The 15,235-nt window shown below is 32.2% G+C and overlaps 1 protein-coding gene across 1 annotated transcript in view; it reads right to left on the bottom strand.

Annotated features, from left to right (window-relative positions):
• Positions 1–544: 544 nt before the first annotated feature.
• Positions 545–15,235, bottom strand: part of LOC145291480 (secernin-3-like) — a 130,261-nt gene continuing 115,570 nt past the window's right edge. The window contains exon 8 of the mRNA XM_080137362.1: positions 545–823. Coding sequence (XP_079993488.1) covers positions 673–823 — 151 coding nt within the window. The 3' untranslated portion in view covers positions 545–672. The remainder of the gene's footprint in view (positions 824–15,235) is intronic.

Here is a 15,235-nt window from a genome sequence, read left to right as displayed (position 1 = left end):
CTTCCATTTAAAATAGAGTTATACCCCCTTGGTGATTATTTAAAAATATTTTACATTAATACTTGTGTGAACCGGAGAAAATTAACTTTTAAAAAATAAATTGTGACAAAGTATGTTATTATATCACCAATAACATGATACAATAATAACAAATAAAAATTGGCTAGTCAGAAGCAAAGTTTGATTTTTCAGTTTAAATGCTGCTTAGGTCTGACTTAGAAAATCCGACAATATAACTTGTTAGATTATCAGTAGACACCGGTTCATTCACAAGAAGTGAGTGCTCAATATCAATGGACAGATCATGAAAATGTAGATAAATAGTGAACCGATCATTCAAACAAGATCAGCCCATTATAGTTTGATTATTGCTTTGGTCTGAAACTGCCAGTTACCACAAATTTTTAAATTTACACTATATATATATATATATATATATATATATATATATATATATATATATATATATGTGTGTGTGTGTTTGTGTGTGTGTGTGTACAGATGGATAGAGAGGTAGATATATATATATATGTATATATCTATATATGTATGTATATATTTATTAAGTGTTGATAAGTTGTTAAAAGGGTGGTTGGTTGTGAACTTGTCAGGGTGCGTATATGTTTGGGTGGGTGAGAGATAAGGGTGTTCAGCATTTAGAAAAAAAAAAAATTATTGTTCTTTCTTCTTGGATTGACTATTTGACGTCAGGGTGAGAGGGAAGCAGCCACCTGTGCACGAGACGGGTGATGTGCCGCACGCCAGGCTGGTTGAATTGTGACGATGATCATCATGGAAAAAAATCTCAGATTGTAAAGCTGATCTGCATGTCGCGATGATGAAGGCCGGACCATTCGAAGCATGAAAGAAAGAAAGAAAAAGAAAGAAAGAAGAAAATAATTATTTACAAGAGTTTAAAAGAAAAGAAAACAACAACAAAAAAGAAAATTTACATATATATTCATGTAGACATCTATGAATTTATTTTAGGTTAGATACAAGATTCAGTGTGGATTTGATAAAAGTGTTTCAGTGGAATGAACTGGATTCGAACTTAGCACACCCAAGTTTCCAGTCTGTGTCATTAACTACTTATCCATCATCACCCATTATGAATGTAGGACGAAAATTTGATACCTCATATGTCATTGTTGTAGTACGTTTTAATTAATAAACACATGCAAAAGAAATTATGATATTACTGTAGATTAACACTCTCTGCCCTACCCGAATACAAAAAATAAAAACTTACTTTTTTAGGCGATTACATGTAAACACCCCAAAAAACTTGTCAGAAAGAAGCAAAAAAACAAAACAAAACAAAACAAAACAACAACAAAGAAAGTAATTATTTTAGAATTTAGAATGGTGAATCAGTTCTACATACACATTTAACATAAAATGACCCCCCCCCCCCCAATTCTTGGGCCATTGTAGTGTTTTTGGGCAGTAAACCAAGTTTTTGATTTGGGAGATAAATCCTGTGTGCAATTTTTAGACGAGGGTCTACTTTTTAAGTGATTACATGTGGTTTTACAACCTTGCCATTCGGACTTGGAGTTGGTCGTAAAAAGATTTTGTTAACTTCTTTAAAAAAGCTGGAATGTTCCGGAAATAGTGGATCATTTTACATTCAATTTATTTATAAAACTGATTCTTTACTCTAAATTCCAAAATAATTTTTTTGCCAAGTTTTACAGGGTTTTAATAACTAATTGTCTAAAAAAAAGTAGAATCTTATTTTTTTGTTGGGGGAGTAGAGTGGTGATGATTCAACAGCGGGTGTAAATCTACAAATTTAATAAAATCATTGCTCGTCTAACTTTTGCAGACGATATTTGAGCAAGTTCACTACCGCATATTCATCATCATCCCCAAATCAGCAAATCTTGGATTTAGTCACATTACAGATTTATTTCAAGAGATTTGAAACACGAATAATTTTATAAAGAAGTCTTTTGTTTTTCTTGCTTTAAATGTTGTTTCAGTATTTTTTTTTTTTTTTTGTAATGCCACCTCGCTTTGACTTTGTCGTCAGGCCATTTCCATTTGGTCTTTTCTGGCTGTTTGTGTAATTTTGCATCTGCAAAAGTCAGTTTTGTCTAGTTCAAAAGCTGTACCAGTACCGACTTATGTCGCATTGCACATGGGTGTCCTTGTGTATAAAATTGAACGCCAGTTCATTTAATTTTAAGTATGTAAGATTCATCGACATACAGAAAGAATCAACAGTCACAGTTAAATATGATAAACACATTATTGCAAATGAAGAAGGCCGGAGAGCACATCAGCCAAATTGTAGTATATATATATATATATATATATATATATATATATATATACGAGGAGCGTGCAATAAGTAATGCCTCTGACCCACTTCCAGTTGTCTGATCTAGCTGAATTTTTGCATGTGCAATGATTTATATCTCTACAGGTTATGTGGCAAATTACTAATTGTTGTTTCTGTTTTACAGGTGTTTGAACTGAGTCAGGTGTGAAATGGAGCCTGTTGAATGTCGAGCAGTGATCCGGTTTTTGTATTTGAAAGGACGCACACCACAGGAGACTTTTGATGAAATGAAAGAAACTTATGGTGATAATTCCCCATCATATGACCTTGTAAAACGCTGGCATCGTGAATTCAAACATGGCCGGAAGTCTGTGGAAACAGCTCCCAGACCTGGTCACCCCCTTCTGCCATTGATGAGGCATCTGTCCGTCAAGTTGAGGCTGCCATTTTGGAAGATCGGCGCATTACTATTCGCCAAATAGCCCAAGGTGTCAAGATTAGTACAGGGTCTGTGGAAACTATCATTCATGACCATTTGCATATGCATAAGGTGTCTGCCAGATGGACTCCCAGGTTGCTCACACCATTCCAGAATCGAGAACGTGTCGAGTGCTCGAGAATGAATTTGGAGATGTGCCAAGAAGATGAGTCAAAGTTTTTCAAAAGACTGATTACACAGGATGAAACCTGGGTCCATCACTATGATCCAGAGACCAAAGCCCAGCCAATATGGAAGCACTTAGACTCACCACTTCCAAAGAAGGCAAGAGTGCAGCCCTCTGTTGGCAAGGTCATGCTCACAGTTTTCTGGGACCAGCACGGAGTAGTGATGAAAGATTTCCTGGCAAAGGGTACCACAATTACAGGAGCCTATTATGCTTCTCTTTTGAGGAAATTAAGGGAAGCTATCAAAATCAAGAGGCGGGGCAAGATCAGCAAAGGTACCCTCCTCCCTCCTGTAGGACAACACTCCGGTCCACAACTCGCATGTCGCCAGATCAGAAGCACGGTTGTGTGGTTATGAAATCCTTCCCCATCCTCCCTACTCTCCTGACCTTGCACCCTCTAACTTTCACCTCTTCCCAGCCATGAAGTTGTTTTTGAAAGGAAAGCGTTTCCCAGATGATGCAGCCTTGATTTCTGAAGTCACGTCGTGGTTGGAGGACCAACCTGGGGTGTTCTACAAAAACGGTCTCCAGAGCTGCATCAAACGATGGGAGAAATGTATAACTCTGGGTGGTTCCTATGTAGAGAAAGACTAATAACTGTGCCAAGTTTCGTTGCTCTACTGCTATGGGAAGTGAGTCAGGCGCATTACTTATTGCACGCCCCTTTTGTGTATATATATATATATATATAAAATGTCAACAAACAATAATTTGACAGAAACAAAGGTAAATAATATTAAAAAATGGAGGTTAGTAAGTTTTAAAGTTTTTAAATGTTTTAGATAGAGATGTATTAATCTTTTATTTATTTGGACTACTATTCACATCATGGTTGTTATTTTTACGTTTTGACTGATGTAACTAACTTCTGACCTTCTCTAGGTGTAGATTTTCAATCTTTGTCAAAATCGAGAATCTTTATGCCAAACTCAGAATGGAATATGGAATTCCGACCTGAACCGCTTATAAAGTTTGAAAAGTGTATAATGTTTGTAAAAGATTTAGAGATGATGGTAGAAGGTAACATTGGTCCAAAATGTTGTAAAAGAATAACTAAAGTGAGAATAATAGTCTGAATAATTGAAATAACACGTAGCAAATTCTTGTTATGGATTTGAAAAAAAAAGCAAACATATACCCCCCCCCCACAAGCTAGTAAAATTCAAGGGCTTATTTTTAGTAAATTACCTCCCTTTGAAAATCTTTTTTTAAAACTTTAATCAAAGGAATGTTGTTAGAATTTAGATGCAGTTGAGAATAATACAAAATGTACAATGTAATCAGTGTGTTAACCTAAAAAGAAGACTATTATTATGTTTTAGCAGTAACATCTTGCATGAATAAAGACCCATGAGACTGAATTCACATTGTAAAAAGCAAACTGTGGTTAAGAGTGAAAAATAGCCCCTTGATGATCTCTTTGGTTTAAAGAGCTGTAATTAATCCCGTTAGAATTTGGGTTATTCTTCGTTACTATAGCAAAATTCGAAAATTGAAATATTGAATTTCAAGTGAGACTAATGGTGACTACTGAATTGTCATATTACAGTAATAAACATATCCAAAAATTACAAAAACCGATAAGGTAAAAAATTAATTATTAAAGCAAATAGCTTTCGAAGATAATCAGCAAAAATTGAGTTTCATAATAAGAAAAAAAAAAAAAAAAAAGAAACCGGAGAGTTCTAATTGTAACAAAAGGGAGGTAAATATTTTCTGAAAACTGAAAATCTTTGACCAATTTAGCAAAGCTTAATTTTTGCTTATTGTCTTCAAAAACTGTTTTAATTAATAATTAATTTTCTACCTTATCGTTTTTCGCAACTTTTGGACATTTTCATTACTGTGACATGACAATTCAGTAGATACCATTGGTTTCACTTGAAATTTAATATTTCATTTATTGAATTTCACAACAATAACAAAGAAAAACCAGAATTCATGGGGCAAGGGAAATAACTCTGTCTCACTATATCGCAACTGTGTTGATCAATAAAGTCAAATTTTGCTTAAGAGCTGTTGTTTTATTATTTAGGCCCTTGATTTATTGTATAAAGAAATAATAATTGTACTCACTTAGCAAACGCTACCTATAAAAGTTTACACTCACTCAATTCTAACAGCCAATATGGCAAACCACAGTTTGCAATTTTTGCTTGATAAAATTCCATCTGGGACACCATAAGCCATATACCATCAACTATGATTATGCAATTAATACAGATATGTTCATAGAAAACGGAGCTGTTAAGACCAACGTAGTGATATGGGACAGGAAGGAAAAAGAAGCAACCTTAGAACTTAGTGTCCACAATGATGCTGGCTTAAACATAACTGAGATGGAAAAGATAACAAAATATGTCTTATGTAAAACATGAAAAGAAACTTGAATCTTATGAAAATATTTCCAGGGTGCTGACGTGTAATCGCACGAAAAAAGAAAAAAAAAAATGCTAGTGTAGGTAAAATTGTATTATAACATTTCAGAAAATTATCCTGGTTTTTAAAATTTTTAAAAATTTTTTAAAATTTTGAATCATTTTTAAGGATTCTGTTTAAAAACAAAGGAATTTTTTTAAAAGGTTTGCTATTCTTAAAAAAAGTGGTTCTTGTCCAGAATTCCTTCTATATTAAAAAAAATATATATATAAAAATCTATGATGTACACACTTGTGACGAAACGAAAATGTCATATTCCAAAAATCACATAAATTGATCAAGTAGTTTATTTTTAACTAAGAAAATCAAATTTTATGAGTCACATAATATTCTTCACCATTAGTAATATGGGATAAAAAGGAGAAAGAAGCAACCTTAGTAAAAGTTAGTGTCCACCTATGATGATGGCTTAAACAGACTGAGAGGGAAAAGATAATGAAATATCAGAGTCTTGTGTAAGACATGAAAAGAAACTGGAATCTTAGGAAAATCTCCATAATTCCAGTAATTATAGGATCAACCAGACTCATGAAAAAGAATTTAAAAAACTAACTGGCAAATATACCCGGTGAACCAAGTGCAAGGGAGATGCAAACAATTGCACTTAAAGGGATGGTTAGAATCTTAAAAAAGATTTCTCGGTTGGGGTGTATGAGATACTGGGTGAATGTCTGATATCTGGTAGGACTGTCCATTCTTAATTTATAGAACAAAATGATAATAAAATATTCAAATATTTTGTTGTTTTTTGTTAGAGAATTAGGATATTGAATATTGGCATGCAATCAAGGTTGGCAACATGTGGCTCAAACGAATCTGCTAAACATGAGGAAGCTGAAAGGTATTTTCTGAATTACCTGAACAGTATGCATGCGGCAGTAACAAAAGATAATAAAGAGGCCTGGTTAACAAACCATATACAGTGCCGCCAAAAAAGACAGTCCACACTTGTCATTTTTTCAAAAACCGCAAATTTAAGCTAAATTGAATGTAACTGTTTAAACAACCTATACCTCATTTGATTCGCCTTTTATTCCTCTATAATTTTACTTGTTCATATTTGACTTCTAATTGAAGTATCCTAGTGTTTACGTCAATTTTAAAAATTAGCTTTAAATCGAGAAGACAAAAAGAAACTCTGCAGTAACAAATGACCTTAAAGCCAGCTTAAAATATTCACCTTTTTGCATATCTAATTGTAATTGTTGTTATTCCTAGTTTATACACGTAACATTTAGTCCATATACTTTGAGTCTCTCTTAGTGATCATCAGAAGCTCAATAATCTCCACCTTTCTGGTTTATTCAATTGAAAAATCGGCCGCAGATTGAAATGAGATGAGGAAATGGTACGCAAAACTGTGTGAAAGCACCAAAACACCGGAAGTGTTTATGATGCCCCTAAATCTGGCTATCCTAGAGTTACATCTTACAGGAAAGACAATGCTATTCTCAGAAACAGATTTGAAACGGCTTCCCAAATCCAACAACAGTGTAATCTTGTTAAAAAAGTGCTCTCTTTCTATAGTTAAGAACAGATTAAAGGAATTTAATTTGCAAAGCTGTGTTCCAAGACGCAAGCCAATGATTTCTGTAAAAAACAGAAAGTGCCATTTGGACTGCATCAGATGCAATGAAGATCATGACTCTTAATATTGGTTGAAAATGAAAGCAAGTTCAATAGGCTAGAGAGTGATGATAGGCAGTATGTCTGTCGAAGGAAAGATGAAGAATTTAATCCTAGGTACACAGTTTCAACACTGCAAGGTGGTGGAGGTTCAGTTTTGGTGTGGGGCGTTATTAGTGCCAGTGGTCCAGGGCCTATAGTTTGCTTGCAAGGTCGAATTAATTCGACCAAGTACATTAATATGTTGACTGAGCATTTTCTACCCTACTTTGGTCGAAATTTGGATGATAATCCCATCTTCATGCAGGATAATGCTCCCATTCATACAGCTGGCAATGTCAAAAGGTTCCTTGTAGAGCATGATATTCTGTGTTTGGATTTGTCTGTAAAATCTCCAGACATTAATCCTATCAAAAATGCATGGCATTACATCAAGCAACAGCTATGCAATGATAAAATTTCAAATCTGGAAGAACTTTGGACAAAAATTAAAGAGAAGTGGGATGCCCTTTCCCTGGAGTATTGCTGCATTCTAATTCAAGGAATTCCTAAAAGATTGCAGGCTGTCAAATTGCAGAAGGGCTATGCTACTAAATATTAACTAGTTTATTGTGTTTCTGTTGTATTTGTGTTGCATTAATGTCCTAAAGTTACAGTTAAATAACAATTTTCCATTGTGTAGAGTTTTTTTGCCTTCTCAATTTGAAGTTATTTTTTTTAAATTGACGTGAACACTAGGATACTTCAATTAAAAGTTAAATATGAATAGGTGAAATTATAGAGGAATAAAAATAAAAGGCGAATCAAGTGAAGTATAGGGTGTTTAAATAGTTACAATCAATTTAGCTTAAATTTGCAGTTTTTGAAAAAATGACGAGTGCGGACTTTCTTTTTGGCAGCACTATATATATATATATATATATATATATATATATATATATATATATATTATCTTCACAAACTATACGAAAACAAAGGAGGCATACAACGCAAATTATCAATATATTTAAATACATCAATCCCAAATACAACTGAATGCCCAGTACTGTAACAAAGAGTTAAGAAAGCTGTCTAATGCAAACATACAGTAACCCCATGATATGTTTATTCATAAAAAGCGAACATATCCTGTCATGTTTATTCATTCCAAAGACAAGCTCAGGTTTACATGATCTTACCAAAATAGCAACAAAATCTTGTGTTCCCATGAGATTTGGGGACTCCCTTTATATAGAAAGAGGTTCCTTGACTCCTTTTTTCTTAGAGGTACAACTATGGCCCGAAAAACTCTATTCTCCAAATAAAAGATACGTTTTTAAAAAAAATTCTCATTCACCCCAAACAAGGCATATCGCCACTTGGATGTCAGAGTCTATTATTTTAGGACAATGTTTATAGAAGCAATATGAAGGTAGTTGAACAGGGAGATGTCTGTTCACCAAGTTACTCAGTTTGATAGAAAGAGAAAAGGTGATAAGGGAATAGAAAGACAGCTTTCATTGTTCTAATCAGGAAAGAAGTCCAAACACTGGGTGTCTCCGATGAGTCCCTGTGATCGTACCTCTGTGCCTGTCTAATAGATAAAGAAGGAGTGTGAAAGCTGGACGACAAGCAGAGCCTACCTACTCCTTAAAACTTGGGAGGAAGATAGTTCTGTTATCCTTACATTATTATTACTGTTGTTTTAGGCGGTCAGAGTAACCATGCTGCAGTCAAGTTAGTGGCCAATTTTTGCCACAAGAGATAGATCATCATCATGATAACTGTATCAAGCAAATGTTGACCCTCATTTGAATTCGACATTTTCCGTTGAGTATCAAAATAACTGAATCTATACAAGCATTCATTGAGAGGTGAATCCGATTTAGTTAAATTTATTGAGTGTTAAATCCAATTTAGTCAAATTTATTGAGTGTTAAATCCAATTTAGTCAAATTTATTGAGTGTTAAATCCAATTTAGTCAAATTTATTGAGTGTTAAATCCAATTTAGTCAAATTTATTGAGTGTTAAATCCAATTTAGTCAAATTTATTGAGTGTTAAATCCAATTTAGTCAAATTTATTGAGTGTTAAATCCAATTTAGTCAAATTTATTGAGTGTTAAATCCAATTTAGTCAAATTTATTGAGTGTTAAATCCAATTTAGTCAAATTTATTGAGTGTTAAATCCAATTTAGTCAAATTTATTGAGTGTTAAATCCAATTTAGTCAAATTTATTGAGTGTTAAATCCAATTTAGTCAAATTTATTGAGTGTTAAATCCAATTTAGTCAAATTTATTGAGTGTTAAATCCAATTTAGTCAAATTTATTGAGTGTTAAATCCAATTTAGTCAAATTTATTGAGTGTTAAATCCATTTAGTCAAATTTACACTGACCTGGGAAGAGCAGGTGCGCCATCTTTATAAAAAAAGATGGTGCAGTCTCCTTAGTGCAAAATACTATGCACAAATGCATAGATATTTTGTGAAATACATGACTAAAATGAGCCCATTTGATTGGCTTAGTCAATTGTTAAATTGTGTAATCAGCAGCAGCATTTACTACAACATTCCAAAAAGGTAAATAAACAGTTTTGCGGTGAACATTTTAAATAATTTAGGACAAAGAAAAATGTCATCAAAAATTAGTTAGCTAAAACAAAAAATAATGGTACTTTTCATGTTTACAACACCATCTCCGGCAACTTCACATTGGCATCTTCCAGCAAGTTATGTAACCAGCTGTAAGATGCTGAAGCACTTAGCCAATCAGCTGTCAGAAGTTAATAAATTTCAATGAAAGCATGAAATTCATTAACTCAAGAAATTTTTAAAAACCAAAAATGACTTTCAACATGCTATGTCAATGCGAAATTCACCCCCCCTCCGCTTTTCCCATGTTAAGCATGGCTTCTAAATAGAAAGCCATTCTTAAAATGGGAAAGAGGGGGGAAATGCTGCATTTTGAATTAATCATCTGGCAGTCTTTGCTTAGGCATCATCTGGATGCTTAAGCAATTTGCCGCTGTTAAGTTAACGGAGATTCGGTTGTAAAATGGATAAGTACCTTATCAATGTAAAAAAAGTAAACACAACAAACAATTAGAAAATAAAAATTTCAGTGTAACACACACACACACACACACACACACACACGCACACACACGCACACACACATGCATGTGCACATGCATAGACAACTTGAATGCCTACTGGGGAGAACTTGAATGCCTACTAGACACTGTCCTCAAGTATCTAAGTTTTCTCAGTGCAGGAGTTTGTCAGGACAACCTGGCATAAGGATATTTTTCTCTACAAGTAAACCATGACTAAATATTCAAGGTAACATATTATTTGCAACCCAAATAAGATCTCCTTGGTATTGCTAACCCACACTGGCTTTTACGAGGAATGATACACCTTCTCAAAGTGATGTTACCTCAAGTAACAGCACTTAGCTGGACACTCCACCAGATTAGATGAATTCTTGTCCTGGAATCGAGTAAGATCAAGAGAATACAAGATATATTATAACATATGTCAATGGTTGATTAGAGAAAGGAAAATTATGTTTTTGGCTTTTTTTACTAACTCAGTGTTTGTAAGATAAAAGAGAAGTGTAATAGGATATTCGAATATCTATGTATCTCATATAGAAATCAAGTGTTAGTCCCAAGAAGGGGGCTAACATTTGATTTCTGAAAACTTCGGCTGAAACAAACAAACAAAAAAAAACATTTCTCTTTTTCGGAAAAAATGTTAAAGTTTCTTCAGAAAGTAGCTTTATATTGCACTTCTCCAATCACATCATACATTCTGACAAGTAAATATTTAAGCTGAATGTTTGCAGTTCTATTAAAAGTTAAATCTATGGTACGTAAGGAGAAGAGTATCCCTTTCATTATGTTTTTTTTTTTGTGTACAAAGATTTTAACGGCATAATATTCTGTTTACTCAACTTTGTGCTTTTTAAATAAAAAAAAATCATTGTTTTGGCCATTTGTGTGTCGTTTGTGAGCATAATACAAAATCTGTAGCAGTTAACAAACTATTTACTATAAGCGGATCAATGCCCGGTGCCAAAGTGATTCAGCCACACTGACCAATCAGTTGGCAGGGCGCATTGATTTGAGCTGTCCCCTTAAGGACTATTTTTAGCCCTTTGGGATCTCAGCTGCGATCACCAGAGAGATGACAGCAAGCGACCTATACAGACCTCTTTCACTCACCCCTCCCACTGCTAGTTGTTGACGACTGCAGTCTGATGGCAGACGACACCTTCAAACAGACATTTACACTTTCTTTCTTTCTCTCCAGTTTGAGATACAATCTCGCTTTTTTTTTTTTTTTTTTTTTTTAATAAATCCTTTATTATTGTTTTGTTAAAAGCAATGTCGTTTGGCCTTGTGTTTATTTAAGTAATTATTAGGAGAGAAATGCACAACATTTCCCTCCTATAAATCAACCTTCCCAGATCCAGTAGAAAGCTAAGTCTTTAGTAACTGGATATATCCCATTTAAATTGATCTTGTGTCAAAACTGGAAGGCAAATCATTATGTATTAGTAAGCGACTTTCCAATCAGCTGAGAAAAAAAAACCCCAACAAAAACAAAAATAAATAAATAAATAAAAAATTAAAAAAAAGAATAAAATCAGAGTAATCTCCCTCTAAAAATCAAAATCGATTCTTTGAGTTTTTATAAAGAAACCAGTGTCGTTTCTTTAAAAAAAAAAAACAAACATTATCTTTTAAAATTAAACTCGCGTGAATTTCTTTGAAAAAAGTAAAATCACAAACCTTTAAAATAAAAATCACTTAGATCTACAAGATCTGTAAGTTTTTGAAAAAAACAAAACAAAAAAAACAAAACACTCAGTATAATTAAAAGGAAAAACAAACTCAATTTTATTTTTTTCTAAAAGCAAAATCAACTTGCATTTTTTCTAAAACAGAAAAATAAATGTTATTTTTGTATAAAACAACAAAATCGATTTCATTTTTTCTAAAACTTCAAAATCGATTTCATTTCTTCTATCAAAAGCAAACTCGATTCAATTTCTTTCTAAAACAACAAAATCGATTTTATTTTTTCTGAAACAGTAAATTCGATATTATTTATTTCGAAAACAGCAAAATCGATTTTATTTATTTCGAAAACAACAAACTCGATTTTATTTTTTTCTAAAACAACAAAATCGATTTTATTTATTCCTAAAACTGCAAAATCGATTTCATTTTTTTCTCTAAATCTACAAAATCAATTTTCTTTCTTTCTAAAACTTCAAAATCGATTTTATTTTCTTCTAAAACTGCAAAATCGATTTCATTTCTTCCTAAAACAACAAAATCGATTTTATTTATTTCGAAAACTGCAAAATAAATTCTGTTTATTTATAAAACTGCAAAGTCAATTTTATTTATTTCTAAAACTGCAAAATCAATCTCATTTCTTTCTAAAACAGCAAAGCAATTTCATTTCTTCCTAAAAAAGCAAACTTTAGCCAATTTCTTTCTAAAGAGCAAAAGCTGAATTTTCCGAAAATGAAAACCTGTTGGTCTAATTTCTTTTTAAAAAGCAATATTATTATTTCTAAGTTAAAAGGAAAAAATCAATTGATAAAAAACTTACTTAAAAAAGAAGCAAAATCATATTGATTACTTTTAAAAATGCAAAATCTGTAATTTTCTGAGAACCCAAATCAGTTCAATTAATTTTGAAATAAGCAAACAATCAATCCAATGGTTCTCTATTCAAAAATTGTGAGATGCAAAAATTGTCCATTTCAGAAGCAGTCAAATGCAAAACCATGCAAGAATTTGGTTCCAATTGGTTGAAATGATTTACCTTGGTTACATTTGTTTTGCTTTCTCAAGAATATGCCGATCCCATTCTGGAAAAGCCAATCAAATAATTAATAAAAGACAAAGATGTCAGATTTTTACAAAGATGGACATTACAGCTTTCATGGCATTTATTTATTTAGGTTTTAACCATAGTTGAAGGATATTAAATAACCAAGAAAAAAAAGTTATGATTCATAGATTGGCTATTTTACCTATACGTGTGTGTGTGTGTGTGTGTGTGTGTGTGTGTGTGTGTGTGTGTGTGTGTACATACACACATACATAGATACACACATATATATACATGTGTGCATGCGTATATATATATATATATATATATATATATATATATGTATATATATTTATATGGTAATGTTGTTTACCTAAATCAAATAAAATAATATATATCTATATATCTATAAAAGTGAACGTGTGTGTGTGTGTGTGTGTGTACATTTCCCTACCCAATAACTCTGTCAATTTTTAGTCTACAGACTCGAATGTTGATATACAGGTTACTGAGATTTGGGAAAATCGATGTGATTGGGTTTCGGCCAGAAATTTCGCTGTTAAGGGGTCAAAGTTCAACGATTTGACCTTTGAGAACTCTACCAAACTCCTCTGACAATTTTGGGTCTAAACACTTGAAATTTTAGATATTGGTTCCTTGGACATGGATCTAAATTAATAACTTGATTTGAGACCAAAACAATAAATATTAAGGGGTCATAATAAGGGTCGAAGTTAAAAAGAATTACCGTTTTTTTTTCGTTTTTTTTGCTCAGCATACACCTGCAAACACCCAGCCAACGCCGGGCACCCATGCTAATATACATACATACATACATACATATATATATATATATATATTATCCCTTAGGGTAGAGCAAACTTGACTTTCATCGATATGTTCAACAAGGAATACATCTCTTTCTCATCTAAGAACATCCCAACTCCCTCTATAATTATTTCTCTAAAATCATATTAGCAATTAAAAAGTTCATTATAAACATAAGATTGATGGCTTATCACTAGGATTTTAGTTTTAATTAGAGCATTCATAAACCCTACACACTATATTGTATTGCCTTGTTTATAATTGATTAATAAATCTATATACACCAGTCTATTTTATCTATTATCAATATATTTTTATTTTATATATATATATATATATATATATATATATATATATATATATATATATATATATATATATATAGCAAGTTATAAAAATATATAGCAACTGAACTACTCAGAATCTTTTGCGTTTCATTCCCATAGGAAATCGTCACGTTAAAATGCACTACAAGGAAATAATTGTAATTCAAAACTTTGACTTTGTTTGAGTAAGCCCCCCCCCCCCCCAAAAAAAAACAAGACAAAACTAAAAAAAAGAAGGAATAACTTACACTTGAGACCCCGAGGGCAAAAGATTGTGTGCCTCAATTCTTGGATTCTATAAAAAGCCTTTTTAATATTAAAATAAATTTCTGTTTCTATAAAACATACACTGTAAGCTTTTTCATACAGCGTTGAATTCCAACACCAATGATACAAGGTCACATGATTCTATGGAGAGAATTAATTCTATTCTGCCACTAATGATGCTGAGAACTCTACAAAAAACCCGCCAAGCAGACATAATAGACGACATATCAACACCTTCATGTAATATTGCTTTTATCATAGTTAACACACAAGGAGCTGATTGTAATACCCAGGATATAACAGCTATTCCAGGAAAGTCCCCACGATACGCACAAAGTAAACTATCTTGTTATATATATATAATTTTGCCAGTGTAGGTTTTCTCACAATCAAGAGTAATATATATATATATATATATATATATATATATATATATATATATATATATATATATATATATATGAACAAATGATTAATAAAACATGTTAAAAGACATCTTGAAAAAGAGTTAAAAACATATTTCATTTTAAAAAAGGAAGCACAAGATAAGTGCATAGTCCTTAATCCGCGGAGTTTCGAAGAAATACTCTCTTTCTCATCAGAGGGCAGGAATTAGCAAAATGCGGGATCGGATTTTACATATAAAAGTATTTAATGAAACTACAAGTAAGTAACAGATCTTACTTGGTTAAAAAATATAAAAAATATTTATATATATATATATATATATATATATATATATATATATATATATATATATATATTTGTTTAAAAAATGTTGCCTACCAAACTCCTCTGTCAGTTTTAAAAAACTTAATAAAACTTAATATATAAGGTATTCAAAATTTGGGTTTTAGCTGGGGAAAATCGGTGCAAAAGTATGCAAATTAAAGAAATTGAATTTGTCAGGTGAAGGTTGAATGACAGCATTACAAAGATGCATGCGTAACGTA

Source organism: Euprymna scolopes, chromosome 12, assembly GCF_053919585.1.
Source record: "Euprymna scolopes isolate OS-2025 chromosome 12, ASM5391958v1, whole genome shotgun sequence".
Lineage (NCBI taxonomy): Eukaryota > Metazoa > Mollusca > Cephalopoda > Sepiida > Sepiolidae > Euprymna > Euprymna scolopes.
The sequence above is the reverse complement of the archived record's forward strand: the minus strand, read 5'-3'. Positions and strand labels throughout refer to the sequence as shown.